The sequence below is a fragment of the Polyergus mexicanus genome, unplaced genomic scaffold, assembly GCF_030449975.1.
Source record: "Polyergus mexicanus isolate NDT 795.1 unplaced genomic scaffold, iyPolMexi1.0 SCAF_23, whole genome shotgun sequence".
Classification (NCBI taxonomy): domain Eukaryota; kingdom Metazoa; phylum Arthropoda; class Insecta; order Hymenoptera; family Formicidae; genus Polyergus; species Polyergus mexicanus.
This window is the reverse complement of record NW_027223343.1, coordinates 4,853,714-4,875,926: the sequence shown is the minus strand read 5'-3', so window position 1 is coordinate 4,875,926 and position 22,213 is coordinate 4,853,714. Positions and strand designations below refer to the sequence as shown.

General features: G+C 38.5%; 2 protein-coding genes across 8 annotated transcripts in view; one reads left to right on the top strand and one right to left on the bottom strand.

Annotated features, from left to right (window-relative positions):
• LOC138942608 (RWD domain-containing protein 1) overlaps nt 1-22,213 on the top strand; it is a 112,305-nt gene that overhangs the window by 22,691 nt on the left and 67,401 nt on the right. The window lies entirely within an intron of this gene.
• LOC138942606 (tachykinin-like peptides receptor 99D) overlaps nt 1-22,213 on the bottom strand; it is a 76,746-nt gene that overhangs the window by 25,184 nt on the left and 29,349 nt on the right. For all 6 annotated transcript variants that reach the window (XR_011448342.1, XR_011448341.1, XM_070312959.1 and 3 more), the window contains exon 2: nt 8,063-11,478. Coding sequence is in view for 4 of the 6 variants with exons in the window: in XM_070312959.1 (XP_070169060.1) it covers nt 8,063-8,529 (467 nt within the window). In the remaining 2 variants the exon portion in view is untranslated. The remainder of the gene's footprint in view (nt 1-8,062; nt 11,479-22,213) is intronic.

Sequence of the window (22,213 nt, the reverse complement as noted above, 5' to 3'; positions counted from 1 at the left end):
TCGCTTGCGGATTCCGCGGGAATCTATTCTCGGTGCACAATTCCGGTTTCTCGTGGCTTTTGGAGAGGATTGTTATAGTCGACACGCGAATCCGCACTGTTGACATCGTCATTTCTCTTTGTCCGTTATTTGCGAATTGCGATGAAATTTATCTCGTTCAAACTTATCGATGGCGTTTCGATTGACGAAACGAATGTTTACATTGCGTTTCGATCGAATTCGGAGACTGTCGATGCATCGCGCAGCATCATCCCCTTTAATAATCGGAGATCTGTCCGCAGGTTTTGTTTCCGGGTTTTGTTCCGGACAGGTTGGATATTGATGGACGGTTGCGCGGCTACGCTATTGTTTGCGATTCAAGGTATTGACACATTCGCATTGGCATATCCGATTTTACATAAATTCGACCTTCGTCCGCCCATGTCGATTTCCGCCACGTCATAGTTCGATTATCGATCATTGGCAGGTCGGAACGCGAGTTCGCCACCGCGAGTCGAAGTTGCTAACGGCTTAAGAGCGGTTCATTCCCATTCCTGACCGTTTGATTGAATTTCCAGATGCTCATCTCGCGAAAACGCCGACATTCCAGCTACGATCGGCATCGATGTTGGAATTTAAGGTGGTATTCGCATTATAACTTGCCGCGATCTGACCGGGATCTTGTCGGGATCTCGGGAAGATCAGCAACGTCACATTCAATTTTATCGTCTAACAGTTTCGCGTTTTTCGCCCTAGACGGCAAAGCGATTGAATTTTCCATGTTTACGCGCGTGATCGAATCGATATTGCCGTCGAAACTATATCGTTTACGTTGTTATATTACTCGTATCTTGTTGCCCGTACGATCTGTTTATATTCAGATCCGACGCTGCGTTTGATCGGTATTTTTCACGTTCAACGAGGCAGACTTTATATCGCGTCTTTTTATTCTCGTTCAAGTTTTCCCCGAAAGTGTTTATAAGCGTCGCTTCCTTACCCGGACTCGCGATTTTTCCAGCAGAAAATTTCACGACTTGTTCGAAAACTCGGCGTTTTGTTTCCTTTTTTTTTATTTTTTATTTTATTTTTTTTTTATTTTCGGTTCCGTTGAAAGATGGTTTTATCATTAAACTAATTCTATATTGTATGCCCTCTCAACGTTCGTCCCGCGACGGTAGAATTAATTCTCTTCTTTTTCCCTTGAATCCCTTCGAATCTTCGTTATTTAGCGTGGAATTCCGAGAGAATTCTGCGGCTTCCGCGACAAACGCGGCGAATATCCAAGCGGGATTTCGAAGTCCAACCCGAAAAAAGAAAAAAAAAACGAAGAAAAAAAATGAATTGCTCTCACAAAAGAAAAAGCAATCCCCGTCAATATTTACTCACGAATTAACGGACGTTGGGGCGCGGCGTGTCGAGAGAGATCGGATTCAATTTGGTCAAACTAGTCGGTACTCTTCTGTGAAACAACCCCCGCGAATAAAACCATCTTCTCGTTGTAAACAAACGGCAACTGAAGTGCCGGTTTGCACCCTCATGCGAACCGATGACCGGATCGCTCCGTTAACTGCTCGTGTGTATCTCATTATCAGTCCTATGGTTTCCGATAATACGAGTAAAACTGATCAGCGTGAGACAACGGATACGCGAAGTTTCGATAGCCTGCAACTTGAGGAGAGTTCGCCAGATCCAACAGATATCACTTGTAATATCTATCAGGATGATAGATTTCCTAGGACACACGCAATCGAAATAAATCGGAGAACGTGTAGATAAATTTTATTCTCAGCTTCTCCCTCCCCCCCCCCCTCCTCTCACTCTCTCTCTCTCTCTCTCTCTTTCTTTTCGGTAGAAAATCGATGGTGCAAAAACACCGATGGCTATTTGCGGTAAAAAATGTTTCCGCCGTCACTTTGATTAATTTTTCTAATCAAGAGTGCTTTTCTCAAGGGACGTTTCCTTCTAGGAAATTCCAAGTTTCCTCCACTTTGTTAGTCAAGAGTGTCGGATGGTCGTTAGTAATCACCGCTTCCTCGCCGTTATCGTCATAGCGATCATTAAAGTTCTTGAGACGCTCTCGTTAGCTTTCCACGCGACTCAGTCAAATCCTCGTTCTCTTCTTGCGCGAGACACCTTCGCCTTGAAACGATTCGAACCACCGATCATCGATTGACAATCCCTATGGGATAATCGGCGTATTGAGGAAATTAAATTGCGGGTTGTCGTCGTCGTTTTGGGAAAGAAGAAGATCGTCAATCGATCGTTGAAGGACTCTCGATCGTACTCGATGTCTCTTCCACATTGTTCGATAAAGGCCGCAGGATCCGAACATCGCTATCAGTTCGATGTCTTCGTGTTTGATTTCTCGAATGTGATTTAGAACGAAAAAGTCGAATTCTCGGTTACTGCATCGTAAATGAACACGATGTGCAGTTTATTTCTATCTCTTTCGTGATCTCTGGCCAAGCTTCTGTCAGAAGTGCATTTTTCGTGATCAACTTCTGCGTAAGTAACGTCTGTTTACGATCGCGAGTCGCTCAAGGTAAATTAACCAACTTATAACCTACGTTTATAAATTCTTCATACCTTTACGTTAATCAATATCGAGAGCCGACATACAATAGAAAGCCGCTACCTGATTATCAGAAATATTGTCGTGCTGGAAACGTCGTTAAGCATGCCAAATTTTCTATCTTCTTTATCGATCAGTCCCTAAATGAGGAATGGATTTATTCAAGTATTCATTCCCTTCGTTTTCTTCCCCTAAGCTGTCCGCCTATCGGACTTCTTATTGACTAAGCTCGCCTTTGAATGATAATCTGCAATTAACAGCTCGCTCGACGAACAGTTAATCGATAAAAAACGATAGAGAGAGATAATTGGTAGAATTTTAAGCTTAATAATTTATGGCTTTTATTAAAAAATGTGTGTCACATATAATTGATAGAATACTAAGATTAATAATTGATAGAATTCCAAAATGACAAATGCAACAGACGCGCATTCAGGATCGAAATTGCATCGCACCATCGGAGAAACTTCTCCCCATCGACGTAAATTTATATATATTTTCTATCTAGCATGGATCAATATATTATTATTAAGCAGTGCTTTTATTGATCACATCGGCGACGGGCATGAGTACATTTTGGCCTCTAATTGGATTATTTTTATCGACTCCTAATGTATCCTTGAGCGATATTTCAGAATTTATTTTTTCATCTCTTCTCAGATTCTCTTTCTCTCATCATTTCTCGGAAATAAAAACCGATCTTACTGATTGCAATTATTATTTTTTTTTTTTTACATTTTTTCATTGAATTCTTTTATCGAATTTCTAACGTATTCACAAATCGGGACATAAGATGCCAGATTATTTCTCTATCGCTGCCTCGGACGAACGTTCGTTGCTGTTAAAGGCGGAAAAGAAATATTTTTTCGGAGGTTTGTGGTATGTGCATTTCTCTTTTATTTCGTGCCACACATGCTTCGCACGTCCTTTGCGGAATTTCGATTGCAACGACGTGTGCTCCCTTCAATGAGCGGCATTGTTTCAACGCGCGGCTCTCGTTTGAATCGGTATCGGAAGCATGTACGTGACATACCGCGCGCAAGGAGGTAACTGCACCACACCCCCTTCACCCTTCGCTATCAACGACGTCGCGCTGTGTGCATTTCCCTATGGAATAATGGATGCCAAACATACGCGGGGATATCATAATGAGTCAATATTCAGAAATGCGCGTTCTTCAGACGCAAGCAAATTTTTACAGTTTTGTATTACAATTGCCATATAAATGCGAAATGTCGTCGAATAAAACAATTCTCCGTGTGCAAAATTTAAGACACATCCGATATCGTATTTCTTTAAAAATGCGAGCTCATCGTACCGTTATACTCGCCGCATTCTGAATTGAATCTTGTTACCTAACGATTGTATCGCAATAACGATCTTTCATAGAGAATTGTTCGAGAGTCGATCCAATTTTCTAATATAGTTAATAAATCGCTAAAGAGATCCCAGTGTGTCTTCTGGTTTTTTTAAATATATCAATTTTAAAGATACTATTTTATAAAAATGAGTATTGAGATGAGATTTTGCTGCAATACGTTTCTTAAAATCAATCGAATTGAAATATTGAACCGATCGGTTCCGTGAAAAATCGCGACAATATAATCAAATTAATTTTGCGATTACTTTTGAAATCCTTTTTATCCTTTTTTGAAGCAGAGTGTTTCTCCTTCTTATTGGCGATACTTTTTGATATCAGTCAGTCTCTCTCTTTCTCTTTTTTTTTTCTTTTTCAAAAAGACATTTCTCTCGGATTGTCGAAGTGTCCGAAACGAAAATATCTCAAACGACGACGACGAATGATTCTTTACTTTGCGCGCCGGCAATTATTTATCCTCTTTTATGCGATAAAAGGAAACTTTGCCGAGCCTCTTCTTCTTACGCTTACGCGGCGTTTGATTTCTCTTCGATCTTTTCGAGAGATCGACCTTTCTCTTCGCGATACTTGGTATCGATATCCCCCTGGTAGATAGTGATAACAGCAATATCCTTACGTGGGCTATCGAGCGCGCCAGAGAAAATTAACCGACGATCCAATCTCTGAGTTTTTCTATATTTACGACAACATCTGCTGCCGACATACGTTTATACATAGGGTACGATGAAAAAAAATGCGCGAATTGGAAAACGAGTTGGAGAAAATCTGCACTTGCAATATTATTCAAATAAATACATACGATCGGTTTAATCGTAAAGACCCCGCTTTAGGCGATCTATAATTGGCGACAAAATTTGGGATAAGATTTTTCTATTTACAAAATTTCATGTATATTGTATAATAATAAAAGAGTAGAAGTAAAATGTAAAAGACACATCGGAATGAACACATACACAAATTTTTTTATATTTACTATAATGCAAAAATATAAATAGAATTCTATCTCGAGTCTTATCGCGAATTTATAGATTCTTCTAAATCGGGCTTAGGATATAAATTTAGAGCGCGTCGTATTTACTATTACGTCGAGTCCTTCGATTAAGTTTTTTCCCGTTTCGTTCGATTCCATCGCACTTACGAAGGCTCGTTGCAGCAGCGTCGCACTGTAATACATTTAATAATCTAGATAAAAGCGTTTTCTCGTCGTAGTGAAAATCGATCGGGACGCGCGAGCTGCGACATCCGTGTTATTTCTATCCTCGGGCCTACGGACGCCGATGCCTACGTTCCTATGATTCCCTTTCTCCGTCTTTACTCCCGTATTCTATTCTCCGTACCTTGGTGTATTGTCGTAGTCTCGGATCTCCGATGCTCGCGATAACGCACATTATCAGGGGACTGCCGCACCCTCGATCGAATGCGATGCACTATCGACGAGATGTCATTTTGGAAATGCCACGGTACGTATGTCTGTTGCGGAATGCCGGGCTTCGTCGTCGCGCAAGCAATAGCCTCCGGTATCGCCGAAAATTAGTTCCTGCCATAAATCCGTCTGTGCGACATTCGTGGTGGACGATTGGCACCGGTAACAACGAGTCACCCTCCTCTGTGTGTTTTATCCTCGGCATAAAAAGCCAATTTCAGGATTTACGAGCGATGAGCGCCTTCCAATATACGTCGCATTTGTCGGCGACACAGGGCGATAGAAATTTTTATCTCCCTATTCATTTTTATCGAGATTCCAAAAAAAAAAAAAAGTCTAAATCTTCGAAAAGTACACGTTTGTTTTAGGATAACTCTTGTGAATGTACAAAAATATCTATACGATGCCTCGCGGAATAGACTGGCATTCAGAATCGTTCTACGCTTAATTTTGAATGTTAATTCTTGAATAGTGGCTTTTTTCTCTGAAACACATCAAATAAGGAGCTCCTGAAATTTGCAGGAACAATATTCCAACTAGCGGTTTCCGCCATTGCTTCATCCTTTCGAGCTTTGCTTACGTGGTTTCTTGAAGCGATGGTTTCTTCAGCCATTCGCTTGGCTGAATAGGACGCGAACTTAGCATAAGCATCGGCTTTGAGAAATGCCGGGGTTGTCTGATTCGAAAAGTGACTGAATCTTTAATCGAGATCATGATAATTTAAGCGATCACGCTCGAAATGTTACGAATGCATTCGCGCTTTCCGGCGGAATCTTCAAAGAATTCGACAAGTTCGTTTTTATATCGCATTAGTTATCGATCACCTTGAATAAATGATTTCTCTCTTTAATATCCAAGGAATTATCTTTCGTTCCAGTCTGATTAAAAGAATCGTAATCTAGTTGGATTAAAAAGGAAAGAGAAAGAACTAGATTTACGATTACGGTAAAAAAAAGAGCAATGAATTATGTATTCCGCTGAGAGTATAACCCCGAATGTGTTGTTCTCGTTCAAGAGGAGAGTTGCTTGGAAAAATTAACTTTTCAAACTGGCAGATTGAATTCGTTTACTTACTTTTTGCGCGCTCGTATTTCTTTTATCTCTCGTTGTAAAGCAAACTTTTAGACGTTTATGATTGCAATGTGCGTTCTATCCCATAAGAAGCGATCATATCAAATATACTTAAGTTCGATACGATGCTAATGATGAACGCGACGGTGGATTTAGAGAATAGGATGACTTTTCGGTTCTCGCGTTTTTTTATATACGCGTGAAAAAAATATCTGCTCTGGTGATGATGTGCCGAGATATATCGTGAGCCGCGAGTAAGAAATTGAGATTTGTTGAACTATGTAATTGGATCTTGACGGCTATGAAGTTTCGTCTCGTCTAATCGCAGGATAGGTGACGCTGAAGCGAGTCTTCCTCCTTTTTCTCGACCGATTTTCGACCTCAGATTGATCGTTAGAAAAAGAGGTTTTCACACATTATCCTATACAATGCCTATATTGGTTTATCATATATTATCCTATCCAATACCTATATTAGTTTATCATATATTAACCTATCTAATACCTATACCTAGTTAATGGTGTATAGACAATTCCTTTCGGAAAGTCTCCCAGCCATATCAGAGAAGAAGAAGTCCGAAACTCGTCTCTTCCATTTCATCGTGAAACCTTTGTTCTCTTAAAGCGACGTCATGTGTGACGTATTCACGCTATATCTAGTAGGTATTACCTACTTCAACATCTACACGCAGCAAATTCGTCCGGATAAACAGAAGGAAATGTGTTTTCCCGGCACCGGACATCGATCTAAGTGGGGTTTCAGCACGAAAAGCATTCACACGCTAAAAGCAAGAGCATCACGTTCAAGCGAAGGGAAAAGATAGACAACTCACGGAAATCAGAAACTACGCTATCATCAGGATTATTGATTGTTCGATGTATCTAAGTATCATGATGATGACTCGAGCTGAAAGGAAACGATTAGTATTAACGGATAATATCTCTTTACATTTCGTGCAACAACCGGGCAAATCCTAAACGTTACATTGTTCTAAAATTGATTTTGGATGTCACACTGATATTTTGAAATACGTGATTGCTCTCAGCGAATTATATTATTCTAAAAAAAAAAAAAAGGAAAGATAAGTACATAAAAATTGATGTAGATTTTTTAAATGAATGTATCTCTATTTCTTTTTTTTAGCAAGAAAAATTGATATATGGAAGGTTCACTTATATTGTTAGTTTACTTATCGGGAATTCATAACATTCATAAAGAATTTATATTCATTCGTGTGTTAAAAGTTAAATTATGTATTAATTTGAAAATTTTTGAAATTCTAAAGCTACGATTTCTTTGACGAATTGCATAATTTAAATAACGCTAAAATAGCGGGTACCTTTGTTATCGATATTACATCGCGTTTCTCTCTGCATATTTAAAAATTTTTTTAAATATGCTTTACTTTTATTTTTATCTTTTTTTTTATTTATTTATATAATTTTTGGTATATACGTCAGTTTCGAGGGCAAATTATTTAGATTTCAATTATTATTCGCTTTTATAATAAAAATGAAGTTCGAATCGATATATCATCATATAAATTTTTATTCAAATTTTTTAGCTAGCACAAATTTTGTGCGCAAATTTCGAATCCGGAAACGAAAAAAACTTTTATTACTTTTTCACACCCACTTACCGGTCGATAGATATCGCCATCAGGGTGAAGACGCTGGCGCAGATCGTGAGGACGGCGATGAACTGACAGATCTTGCAGTAGAGCGTGCCGAACGGCCAATGGCTGTTCAGCATGTAGGTATAGTTGAAGGTGACATTCAAAGTGGACACCATCGCGTCAGCGATGCTGAGATTTACCAGGAAATAATTGGTGACGGTGCGCATCCGTCTATGCGCCAGTACGATCCATATCACTATAAGATTGCCACCGGTCGCCACTGCGATCATACCGGCGAACAAGAGTGTCCAGATCATCTGCCGCCACCATGGCAGAACAAATTGATTACGCGGCTCCAGATCCGTGTAGTTGGTGCCGTTGTGATAGTAGGTGTCATTGTCATACCATAGTATCGTCGTCGTCGTCGTCGTCACGTTCCAAGGATGTGACGTGGCATTGTATGTCAAGTATTCGTCTGCGAGACTCTGCATAGCGACGGTATCGCGAGAGAATCTCTCTCTCTCTCTCTCTCTCTCTCTCTCTCTCTCTCTCTCTCTTTCTCTTTTCGTCTCTCGCTTACGTTGAACACTATCGCGAAAATTCTTCTCACACTTTTTCTTCGTTCCTCTACTACAATTCAATTGTCGCCTTCACTCATCTTTCCGCTTGCAATTTTGCAGTGGCAACTTATCTCTCTCTTCAAGAGTGCTGAGTTTTCTACCGGAATCTACGCAATCTTTATCTTTTTCCCCTCTCCGAATATTTGCGTTATGCTACTTTTCCCTATTCCAGATGTGTTGACTTCTCGGTAATTGAGGTGATAACTTCCACGGTAATGGCGTCGTAAAGAGATTCGGTATCGTCTATCGATTGTCATTGAATATATCCGTTGGTTTTTTTTTCCAAAACGAATATTACCGAGATTACTTGAATGATCTGGAAATTTTTACGCTGCTCGATTTAAAGGGTAAAGATTCGTTTAGGATAGAAGAAACTATCGGGGAGAGAATGGGGTGGACTATCGTCTTTCGGGGCGAGTAACTTGCATATTTTTCGCGATCGCGCATACCAACCGATCAATTCGATCGAGCTTTCGACGTAACGTCAAGACTCGTTCTCGCATAATACCGTTATAATCGAGGCAACTTACGAATTCTTCGACGCGACGTCGCTGCAGAGGGAAGTTTCCGTAGGTCGAAGAATCGAGAAACACATTTATCAATCAGCGTCTTCCAAGCGAATATCTTTGCTCTTCTAATATCGTCAGTTCTGTTATCGTTTATTCAAGATCGATCTTTCAGAAAGGCTGCCGGAAATACGAGCTTTTAAGTTCTTGTCAATTTTTCCATTTAACCGATCTTAATCGGAAATCGTTCAGAGAACGACGATGGCGAATCGAGGGAATTGATTCGAAAGAGAGAGAGAGAGAGAGAGAGAGAGAGATCGTATCGCGCGCGGCCTTCGCGGCCGCTCCGGTTACGGAAATCGTTAATTCGGAGCCATTTTCCCGTTTATCGACTCCGTCGTTAATATTCGTGCTCTCGTGCGACGGGCCATCTCGATTAGTTCCGTGGCGATACCGATTGCTATGGTAAGGTCGATAATATTACTGCGATATCACCTTTGCCTGTGTTAGAGACTGCAAGATAAGCGGCACGATCAGACAATTCCGGATTCGACGTTTGATCTCACTTCCACTCACGTTTTATGCACAATGACCGCTCTCCGCAGAATCCAATCATATCCCGGACATCCGTTGGATGAAACTTCATTGTCCTCGCGACTTATTCGTCGCCGTAGAATAATAAATGCACTTTTTTTCGCTCATATCTGCCTGTAACTTGTCCTTCGTAAACGTAATTGTCGGTTTTATATTACCTCGTTTTTTGTCTTCTCCGCTATAAGGAGACAGGAATCGGGTCGTTAATTATTACGCTAATCTCTCTCTCAGCTAGAAGGAACGTTCGATGATTCTTCGCTTTACGGGAGAGTTTCGCGTTTAATCTTATAGCCCGCAGTCGCTTCGGCCGTGCATTTTACCGATTCATTCGATCTCCTTTTAACGATTACTAAAGCGATCGTTGATGCTTCGTCGTGAAATTCTCTCGCCGTTTTACGACGGGATGGTTTTTCGCGCATCAATTCCTCGCCGAGGACGATGAATATTGCTCCTGGAATTCGCGAGCGCGATATTTGTCGACGATATATATATATATTCCGTACGTTTCGTTTCGGAAAGAAAAGTTTTTCGCCCCCGGTCTGTCATACGATGCTGCGCATTTAACGAAGCCGTTGTTTTCGCGATGATCCCCGTCAAACTTTCGTTCTACCTCGCTCGATCATAACTCGACGTTTTTTTTTCCCGTTCCCCGCATCGTATTAATTGAGCCGAATTGAGTATTTCCTTTACGTTTCACTCAAATGGAAAAAATTACAAATTTCTGTATTTCAAGCTTTTTGTTTACACATCGCTATTAAAATCTTCTCCGGAATTTATATGGAAGTCCGCGTTGTATCATTAATCTTTCTTTCACGAATCACACTTCTAACGCGGTTTAATTAGATGAAAACCGAAACTAAATCTTCGTTTAAAAACGTTTTCTCGGTGCTTTCGCGACACCCTTAACTCAGATCCGCTCTTCAGCGTTGCATTACGTCGGTTGCCATTCTCGTTGTCCAACACGCTTGGAATTTTAAGGTACAATAGTCTCGCACATTCTTCTTCACTACGACGACGACACTGTTACTCGCAATCCTCGACGTTATTAGAATGAGCAAGAATCTCCTCTCGCCTATTTCGCGCGAACGCTTCCAGGTATCTCCTTAATTTTCAATTGACTCGGGGATTTCCATTTTTTTTTTTTTTTTTTTTTTGGTAGCGCGCTACGTTTATCGCGGGCAAAGTGGAAAATGTTCGTTCATGGCCGAGAGCGTTTTAACGAGGTAAGATAAAGGAGAGAGGAGGTGGCGAATCGCGGCGTCGCGTTCTCGGGAAGTTCCCGAAGACTCGCGTCTGGAAGAAAGTTCGTCTGGTTTGCTTCGCGATCGATGCAAAAGTTTCTCGAGAACGACGCGCGTAACTGGTCCCGGGATATACAATTTGTGAGACTCAGAGGGGGGTCCAAGTTTTGGAGGACATCCGACAGAGAGTTCCGCGAGGACTGTGCTTATCGGAGACGAGGAGACGGATGAGTCTCTCTCTTGGTTCGCTGACTAACGTCGAAAAAATGCTTCTCGTAGGCCGAGCATTCACGGAGAAATAAGAATTTGTGCCATTACTGCTTATTTCAAGCACGTCCGAGGATCCTCGTCGAAGAATTGCCCCCGTCGTCTCACCGGGATTCCGCATTCGTTGTCCGTATGTCGGGCGTGTTCTTATGTTCGCGAATTTCTCACAGGCCACTGCACATGGAACATTACGGTTCCATCCACGCCACCACCTGAAAAATATTGTATATTATAACATCGGGATCACTTTCCAAGTTCGAATAAAGTGTGGGAGTGCTATCGAATAAATTGCTTGAAGAATCGCCGCGTGATTCTTTTCTCTCTCGATTCTCGCACGTGGCCAAATCGAGTGTAAATAATCATAAGAACGAAATCCATAAAATTGTATTCTATTTGCAATTTAATTTTATTCTGTCCTGTTTGAGCCAATGACAAAATGAAAGCTATGGATGGGGAAAAACGCGATCGTAGAAAGACGCGTAAGAAAGAGGACGGATGTGTTGATTATGAGCCGTTGAATTTCTCGAAGGAATTCGATTATAAAACTGGGGAACCGCGTGGAACACGATCGTCTCGATTAAGACGCTCGAGGATTGCAAAGTGCGGCGAGAGCGTCTCATGAACCTTCGAGTAATCATTCTGCGAGATTAACGCTTCCTTTCCCTCCCTCTTCCTGTCAATAGTTAAATTGATGTTTCACTGACGTTCCATCAAAATATAATTATCGACGGACTATTATTTTGTCGAAAAATCGATGTAAAACAATACTTGTTCGTGACAACCATCTCCATTAGGGTTGCACGAGACCCAAGACAAGACAATATTCGCAAAAATATTGTATTGGTCTTGAGAGGATTTTTGTATCAAAGATCTTGTCTTGTCTTGTCTTGCCTTGATTTTTATTAACAGTTTTTATTTAACACTAAATTGATTGTCAGCTTGATAAAAAACAGAAAATAGTAAGTAGAACGATTACCGATGGAACGATAGTCTCAAGGAAAAATCGTATGTAAAATTTGAATATGAGAAAATAACAACTCTTTCTTCCTTTTTTTTTTCTTACTTTAAGAGAATAAAATAATCATGAGCTGAGTAAATATAGTTCCGTTGTCGCACAATTGTAGGACATTTTTTTGTTTACACGCGCGTACATTTGAATTACATAGTCAGTCATACTATGTCAAGCAAATTGTAACTGACACTGCATCGCGCGACGTTGACGCCAATTATTATTTTAGCTCACTACAACGTAGTAGAATTGAGATTTACGCAATCTGTCTGACGGCCGGACAACGGATTAAGTAAAGCCGGTGCAAGACACAATTATGCAAACGATTTACAAAGATCGCATTTTCGTACATCACGCTGCTTTACTTGATCTCTGCATTAATTTGTGAATTAATTTTTGCACAATATAATACTTATACATACATGTATCGACGCGCGTTTCTCAAAGATTTATTACAAGCCCTTCTGCACACATTTCACAATCTTGATGTTTCATATTTTGCGTAATCTCTGGTATTAATCGAGATTTATTGTCGAGATGCCAAACGCGTTCTCCATTCGCCCGCTGTTGCTTTGTTCGCGCGATACACATTCAATAATGCGAATAATTCCGCGGAAAGTTCTTAAACTATGCGTGTACACACACAACAGTCGCGTTATGTATGCCGCGCGAGTATCCTCCGATTGTGTACGTATATGCGCTGTTTTGCGGTGAGGGATGAATGGCGAAGCGAAATGGAGCAATTAACGCTCGAATATTGTTCCTGAATCTGAAAATAGCTAACGATCGATATAACGGCAGTGAAGCGGAGAGAGAGAGAGAGAGAGAACGTTCGGCTCGCGAAGGGCGTCGTGACGTTTGTGGTATTCGTGACGATGTACGTAATTTACGTTTTCGTAACACATTACTAGCCGCAAGAAGAGTCCTCCTCTCTGTCTCTCTTTCTCTCTGCTTGGCTTTAGGCGCTTGTGAACTATTAGCCCGGATTTAAATAGGATTATGTCGTGGACCGTAAAATTACATAGTTTCCCTAATTTACCAGGCGAAATTGTGTGTGTATGTGTGTGTGTGTGTTGTGCGAAAATGCAGCTAACAGAGAAGATTATCCTCGTTTGTAAGGTAGAATTGTCCGCAGTATCGCATATTGTAAAAAAAAGATCACTTTTGATTATTCTGGTTATTGACTTTTTGAAGAATGCATAGTTACGCAGTTTAAATTAATGGATTTTTATTAGCGGATTTCGAGTTTCCGCGCGTAAAAAATTCAGAGCGTTAAATTGATCACTCGAATGATTTCGATCGAAAGTTAATTCGTGACAGTTTCACGTTTCTTGATGCGTCGCAGTTTCCTGCCTCTTATCGTCGATAAACAATTCATGCATCGAACATCATTGCAGATGACACATTATCGAACGTATTCGGACATGTCGATTTAATAAAAGTGCTCAACTAGCTCTGTCGTAGCCAAAAAAAAAAAAAAAAAAAAAGACATTAGCGAGAGACGCGCGAAAAAATGCCAATGACTTTCGTTAAGGTTCTCGCTGATGCTAAGGTAGGAAGGATCTGTAGAACGTAGATTGCGAACAGAATTGCTGTCCTCTCGATGCGATGCACGCCGGTGAAATATGCAAATTGCAAATCACTCTGGACCGCGCACATAACTATATAGGTACGGTCCTTCAGTTTTTTTCGCTCTCCTTGGTCCGGAGGAAGAAGCAATATTCCGACTGCAATCGGACGAATAAGCGTATTCTGCCGTTCGCGTAGAATCGACTATTCGCTGGAGATACGATCTCGTGGACTTAGAATCTCCCCTGGGGAGAGGAACTTTTATTCTGATCGTAATTTTTATCGGGTCCTCGCCGCGAGTTACGTTGTTACATGTACGGCTTTTATCGGAAACTCATTGTTTAAAGATTTCCCATTTCTTTTTTTTTTTATCACTTTTTGGAATTGCGGATAAAAATAGGATAAAATAAAAAGTGTAGGATACAAACAAATATCATGAGAATTAATATATTTGCAAGATAAATTTAAATTTTTTCTAGGGTTGCACGAGATACCAAGACTGGTTTTGGTCTTGTCTTGATCTTGTCTTGAATTTCAAGACAAGATCAAGACAAGATTTTAAATTAATTATCAAGACAATACTAAAACAAATTATCAAGATTCTTGATCTTATCGACAAGTCTTGGTTTTTAAAAAAAGTTATCTAATTGTTCCCGATCTGTGAACGGAGATTTTAATTAATATGGAAATAGGCGAGAAAGACAAAAAATTTTATTTATTGTTAGTAAATAAAAACATTTATAAATTTAAAAACTTTAAAAAATTTAAATTTAAAGAGCCTGCGCATTATTATCATTACACACTTTAATGTGACATAAAAGAAGCGCAAATTAATTACTTTATATTACTTAATTTATAAAGTTTAACTTCAATACTTACGTTTAAAAATATATCTATCGCTTTTTGTTTTTCTGACAATATTTTATTTCTCATTGCTTTTAATCCAAATAAATCTTCATATGCTTTTTTATGATCTTTCTCCAAATGTTTTTTTTAATCCAGTAGCGTTACTATTTTTCATTTTTATTTCTTTAGTCACATTTTCTTTTCGACATAATAAACATACGCCGATTTTTTCATTGTTTCTTGTTTCATACTTAAAATAAGTTTTCTATGCGCATTGTTTAACTGCACTTACTTTCGAACTTTCATTATCACTTTCGGAAATGTTTGCATGTTCAGCGGAAGAACTTGGTTTTCGTTTTTAGACTGCGTCTGCAGAATCGAGACGTGAGCATACGCGGTAAAGAAGAAACGAAAATCGTGCTCGGCGCTTCGGATAACAGAAGAAATCGGATATACTTACTATTTTCTGTTTTTTATCAAGCTGACAAATAATTTAGTGTTAAATAAAGACTGTTAATAAAAATCAAGGCAAGACAAGACAAGACAAGATCTTTGATACAAAAATCCTCTCAAGACCAAGACAAGATTGAAATTTTCAAGACCAATACAATATTTTTGCGAATATTGTCTTGTCTTGGGTCTCGTGCAACCCTGATTTTTTCTACGCAGCAATCTTTCTTTCATTATAATGATAAATTCACCGCATAAAAATTCGGATGTAACCCGATTAAATGAAATGAATAATATTTTAAGGAGATATGAGAAACTTTTATATCTGGAAAAAATATCACGAACTTCAGAAATGACAGAAAATAGTCATCCTAAGATAAACTTTAGTTAACTTCAAAGGTCCAGTTTATTTTTTGCTCCAGTCCCATCGCTACTTCTTTATCTTCCCGTGACTTACAATTAGATATTTTCATTATTTCTAGGGATCGGATGGAGCCGAAATTTATATGATATTTTGTGCGAGTTATCGTCGGAAATATTACTGAATCGAACGCAGTCCTTTTGGCGGCACAAATTGCAAGCTGCCTCAAATTCTACGCACACGCAATATCTAACAAGCTTTCGCTAAATTTCCAACGATATGTTATCGTGATTTTTTTCTTTTTTCATCTTGCTCTGAAAAAAGGAGAAGGGCGGACGTTATATATAACCTGGTATTTTCGACGTGATTCGTCTCATAATTTTCTACATTCTGGCTGACCCGCAAAAATGCATGAAATCTAATGAATATTGCTCGTTATTTGCGTCCGCCTCGTTACATTCATTCGCATTTAAGATAAGAGTAAGAAATTCGTTATAAATTACAAACGCTGTTTCCCTCACAATATGGTATATATTTACTTAAAGACTCTGTGATTTTTCTTCCGATGGAATAAAATTGTTTACGATAGTTTACGATAAAATAAATCTTTTTTGGCGGGTACTTTTTCTTGCATTGATCGTAAATATTATGAAACGAGAAATTGTACAGTAATTTATATTCAGTGCTTCAACGATTATTTATACGATTATTAAAAGTGAAAATCTCTTACTCCTTTATCAATTTCACAAAGATATAAAGATTGGCGCAATATTTGTGAAAGGACGTTGTTCATGATTTTTGCAATCTTTTGAGATAAGCGAAGGCAATTCTATAAAACTCAGCGAGAGCATTCTGTTTGATGCAATTCTCTCGGGTATCTCGGATTACAAAGACGTATGTTGTAACAAAACAAGCGAGCCAAGACAGATATACGCGTTAACAATAGATGCTACTTCGCTTGATGAAAAGACTCGTCGCTCAATCCGTCCATTTAGATACAGATAAAATCCGATTTCGTCCATCGTCGCTTCTCTTTCAATGTCGCTCTCCCGCTCGTTTGAAAACGAAACTAATAGCCCGAGAAGAGAATCCTCCGATCTTGGAAACTCTTTTCGGGAGAAATCTTGTCTTGGACACGTTCGATATGAATACGATGATGTCTCGCGAGCGCTTCGAACTGAAGCCGCGAACAGCTGATCGATATGTCACCGCTCCAAACCGCGATAAGTTGCCCAAGCACTTGCCAAACTCTCTCACCCCTCCTCCCCCTTCGCATTCTTCGCCGTAGAATTGAAATTCTCGAGATGTCAGAAACATGCGATTAAGCTCCGAAAATGCAGAAACGTATCTAAAAATCCGTTCATAATATATGAGCGTTTCGCACCCGGTCTTTTATCTTTAAAAACGGACACGGGCACGAGGAACATTGCTGAAGAAGAAAGACTGCGCGTTTAAGAAAAAAAAAATATATATATATATATCGCGTCGCGCAACGTGAGTTTATTCCTGTCATATACGCGGTTGGACTTAATGTTACTTACCGAGGCGAAAGAAAGGCTGGAAAGCACGCGAAGTGAGAATTGTTGCGCGAAACGATAGTAAGAAAACGCCTTTTTACAATTTCCTCAAGCTTAACGGAGAAGAAGAAAAAAGAAAACGTACGATACGATGCGAAAGCGAGGGAGAAAACGAAAAGAAGAGAAAGAAGAAGCAACGGGGCAGTAAATCTTCCCACTAATCTTGAAGAATCAGATACAATCCGCGAGATAGAATCGAGATGGTAAAAAAATCAAAGTCAAAGTCTGATATATCGTTTGATTTTCTTTCCGATAATTCAACGGCTGTTTTGCTTTCTTATATCCGATCATATAATTCTGACGTCGTAACAAACAGCATTCTTCGCGGTTCGTCCTCTAAAAAATATATATAGTCGAGAGATAAAATGCCCAACACTCGCAAAGCAAACTATGCACGGTCCGACGTGAGAATTACATGTTCTACTTCGCTACAATTTGAACTTCCAATAAGCACCGTTCTCGTTTTGTACTCTATTCTCGTTCGCTCGTTACGTCGATCCTGCTTTTCGGTCACACCTTTCGGCGCAGTCTTCTCTGTCGCCCTTCCTTAGAGAACCGGTAACAATTCGAGACGAAAATAGTATAATGGCGAATATATTCCACCGTTGAAACTTTCGACTTTTCCGCTTTATTGTTCGCGCATTCTCGTCTCTGCTAAGCGCGTGGAAAGATATTCTTAAATCATAATATTACAACGACGCGCGGGCTTTAAGTTCCTTAAAGCGGAATAAACGTTTGGCTCGGAAGTCCTTTTCAATTTCGCCTCAAAATCCATTATTAACGTCAAGTTACGATCTTTATATTTTCACATGTCTGATACGCAAGAATTCGTCAGCACACAGCGTATCCTTTAAATCCCCGGAAGACGTGTGTCGCTGATATTATTCGGTAAAATCGCGAAAAAAAACTGTAGAAAATTACAAGCAATTAATTTTTAGAAGATTATTAATTTGAGCATTTTAAAATACATATTACGCAGGAATGAAATTTTATTTCATATAAATACAAAATTTTGTATATATTAATTTTCCGAAGAATTAAATGTAACAACGCGCGTATATTACATGTAAACTGCGAATAATTTTTCTGCAAAAATATTTCATTCTAACTCTCTTTTCACGAACACTTCACTTTTTTTTTTTTTTTTCAACAATCAACCTTTAAATTATTTTTATTCACGATGAAAAAATTCTTGTATTTTTAAGACATAACGATAGCAATAGAGATTGCATTTAGAGATTGCATTCTATTTCAGTTAAATGATTATGCGTAGTATCGGGAAAACGTGTAATTTCGCGATTTAACATATAAATTGGCAGGCAGGAATCAACGCTTTGATATCTCTGTCGGATGTGAGATGAGATCGATCGATTGACAATTGGATTCTCTATTCGCTGATCGAATAATTTAATATAATCTGCTTCATAAGACACGAATCTGCATGATTCTGCAGATATTCAATATTGCGTCAAAATTATTTAAATGTACCGCAATGTACATTTAAATAAACCGTATATTCGAGAAATACACTTGGAAGAATTTCTTGAAGCGAAATTAGGTTGCTGCAATGCTAACGACACTTGAGACAGCGTTCGCTGACTTAATACCGGCAGCATTACGTCGAGAGGAATTTTAAGTGACCCCGAGCTTGGAAAAGTTAATATCTTATAGCACTCTTGTACAAACATCTAACGCAGAATTCAAAAAAAGCTGAGAAAAATTTCATTAACCTGAGAGTGTTACACAAGTGAGAAAAAAATTTGAGAAGCGGTATGCTCGCCTTTCGAGAAAAGTCGGTCGAAAGATATCGATGAGACCAACGTATTATTTGATTTTTAAATTCTTATCTCGAGATGTTTAGATTATGAAATTTTGAAAGAAACTCGCGAAAGAGTAACTTTCAAATTTTAAGACCACGTCGATTTCGTACATAAACGAGCAACGAATGAATAAACTATACTTCTGCTGAATAAATTCTCAAGAATCAGATTCATATCAGATCTGATAAAGCGCAGCGCACTCAATCGCTGAGAAATAGGCCGTGATAAGCCGATATATGTCGATATTATCTTGTCCTTCCTCTCGAAAAATGCCTCATATTCTTTATCAAAAGTTCCTCGTTTCCTCCATGTTTTCGATTCTTACAGCGCGGCTCCTTTCCCGACGTAGCGAATGCAGTTCGTGGTCCGGTCGCGTTGTATATCCAGACATGTATGTTAATGCGAAACCGAGGGATGTGCAACGAGATGCGGCACGCTCTTAATACGATTAGTCCCGCGGTAATGGAGTACGCGAGAGCCGTTGGGTTGTTGGCGGAGTGGCGCCTGATCGTGTTATCAAGACACTGTCAATACTTCCCGAAGCAGTCCAAGTGCCGCGAAAGCCGCTGTGTTGCAAAGAGAAGACGTTTCTCTGGCGCATCATATCAGTAGGAGGCGTAATATACAATACCAAGCTATTACAGCATGCACGGCAGGGCGTAATATAATATAATATCGTGTTGGGATATTTTATTTTAATTTATCAATACAATCCGGCAATATAAACGATGATGATTCCGTTAATTTGACATATTTGTAACGAGAAATCAAATCGGTATACCTGGCATAATTAAATATTAATTTATTGCTAATTTGTTATTTTAATCCCAAATTTGTTGTCCATATCAATAATTATGAAATTAATATTAAAAATAATAATGCCGACTTGACATATTACATTAGCACCTTCACTTCCGAAAAACATTTATAGCGAATAATAAATAAAAAATTAATCCCCACATAATTGCTATTTAATTGCTTAATAATTATCTGATATTAATGATAGATTTCAAAAGTATTACGATTTTATAAAAGTTACACTATGCCGTAGTACGTGGTGTAGTATAATCGTATAATTATATGCTAATTAAGTAAGAAGTTCGGTATCTAAGAACGAGTATAAGAAAGTCAATATCAGCTAAGAATAAGAAGAACAGTATCAGCTTGATTAAATAATATCTCGAATTAATTGCTACCAAAGTACAATAGTTTCGAATTCATTACTCGCGAAATAAACTTAAAAATTAATTAAGAACGTCCAAAAAAAATTGATTGTGAACATCTAAATTATACGCAATTACTTTGATATTATAATGTTTTTCCGTATTATCTTTCGCGATATAATATCGAATTTATTACTCGTTTAACTTAGAAAGAAAGTAAAAAAAAAATAGATTTTTTTAAAAATAAATTATTATCTTTTTTAATTACTTTCTTTTAATGTTTTTCAAATGTTTCCTGAATTAATTACTAAAGTAAGTAACTACCGCAGAGATAAGCGAGTAATTAATTTCACAAAGAACATATAATACGTTAATGGAATTATAAATTGTTCATTCTATAGTCGTTCCCCCAATGCCTTTGCTAGGCCTTCACCTCTTTTTCTTCCCTTATTTATCTTTCAGCACTCCTCCTTCATAGCATTCACTTATAAAAATACGGTTAATTACAATTGCACGCACATTAATCACTAGAATCGCTAGTATCTCAGCTAAATATTAACTCGTATAGTTTTGCGTAATCGTGCAATATTAGGATAAAGTTGATTTATAAATAATATATTAATCATTAACAAAATATCGTGGATATATAAAACGCATTAACTCAAGCATCATTATGATATGTAAAAGTATTCAATTAATAAGTATATTTATTATTGTATAAAAAAAAATATATATATATATATATACACGCTGAGAGTCATTCTCGTTTCTTTCTCTCTATTACATTATATAAGGCATAATTTGGAAGGACTTGTGAAGGACTACATCATTAATATACCACGAGAATCTTCTTCCATTCAATGGGCCTGTACTAATGGAGATGATGCTTAGTAAGCATAATTTCTGCCGCGTAATAATATGCGTGAAAGCGCATGCGGAAGTATTATATTTGGTTGGAATTTTAGAAGAGAGCTCTTACGACACGACGTTTATTCGAGACAAACCAGATTCGAAATAGTATTTGGCACGAAGCGATTATGCGGTAAACCTTGTGAAACAACGATTATAATAACGGACACCCCGTTATATCCCATTAAGATCTCTTTCCTAACAATACTGAATTTTTTAAATAACGTTCCCAATTATTATGATTAATATAAATTTAATAGAAGACGCTCTTTATCAAAAATGTCTAATTCCTCTTATTGCGTTCTACCCTAAGAACGATCTATTTTATATTGATTCCGATTTACCTCTGGGACGCGCAGCAGGTTTGTAATTTATCACGAGAGAAATGTTGACTTTTTTTCGCGCGGCCGTAGAAATCCGTTTGTTTGCGACGATGCATATTCATGGCGGTCTACACGCATTCCAGCAAACGGAAATGACATTTAAATGAGAAGTTACTATGACCCGCTATCGCCCGTAACTTATGAGTAAATAAGCGAGAATACGGAAAAAGTTACATGTGTGCGTAACTGTAAACTCTTGACATCCGCTGGGAAATCCGCAGCTTTGCGATATGACTAGCGGAGCGATTTTGCCGCCGATGGCATAAAGCTTCGATCATCATCGTATAGTGTGCATCGGGCAAAAACATCTCCCAGTGGAGCTGATAGTGCGCGTATAGCTACACGTAGTTGTTCGTCCTTCATGATGGGAGCCCCCTCCTCCCTTTAGAAACTGCGGTCTCTAACGCGCATAGTTACATGGCTATTGTAACGCTGCATGTCTCCATTGTATTTCTCCTGTGCTTGCGCATCTCAAAAGCTGCCTTCTCCCGATTGTAAATTCTTTGGCGCAAGTTTACGTCGGCATGCATACACATATGTATTATATATCTGCTGCATGATAACAACTTCTAAAATTGCGAAATGATATGACAACGTACACGTGGTTACTGCTTGTCATACACATTAAAATATTTAATAAAATAGATATGTACATAAAATGTTTGATTCTGAAGAATGTTTGATATTTAATATTTGTTCTCGAAAACGAGAAATATATTCACGGACAATATAATATAATATAGTTATTATGTATGTATAGCTATATTGTAGTAATTAAAAAATAAAATTAGAGTTATATTTTTATTTAATAATTATAAAATAATTTCGTGTCTAACTTGTCTCTACATAATATTAACAAA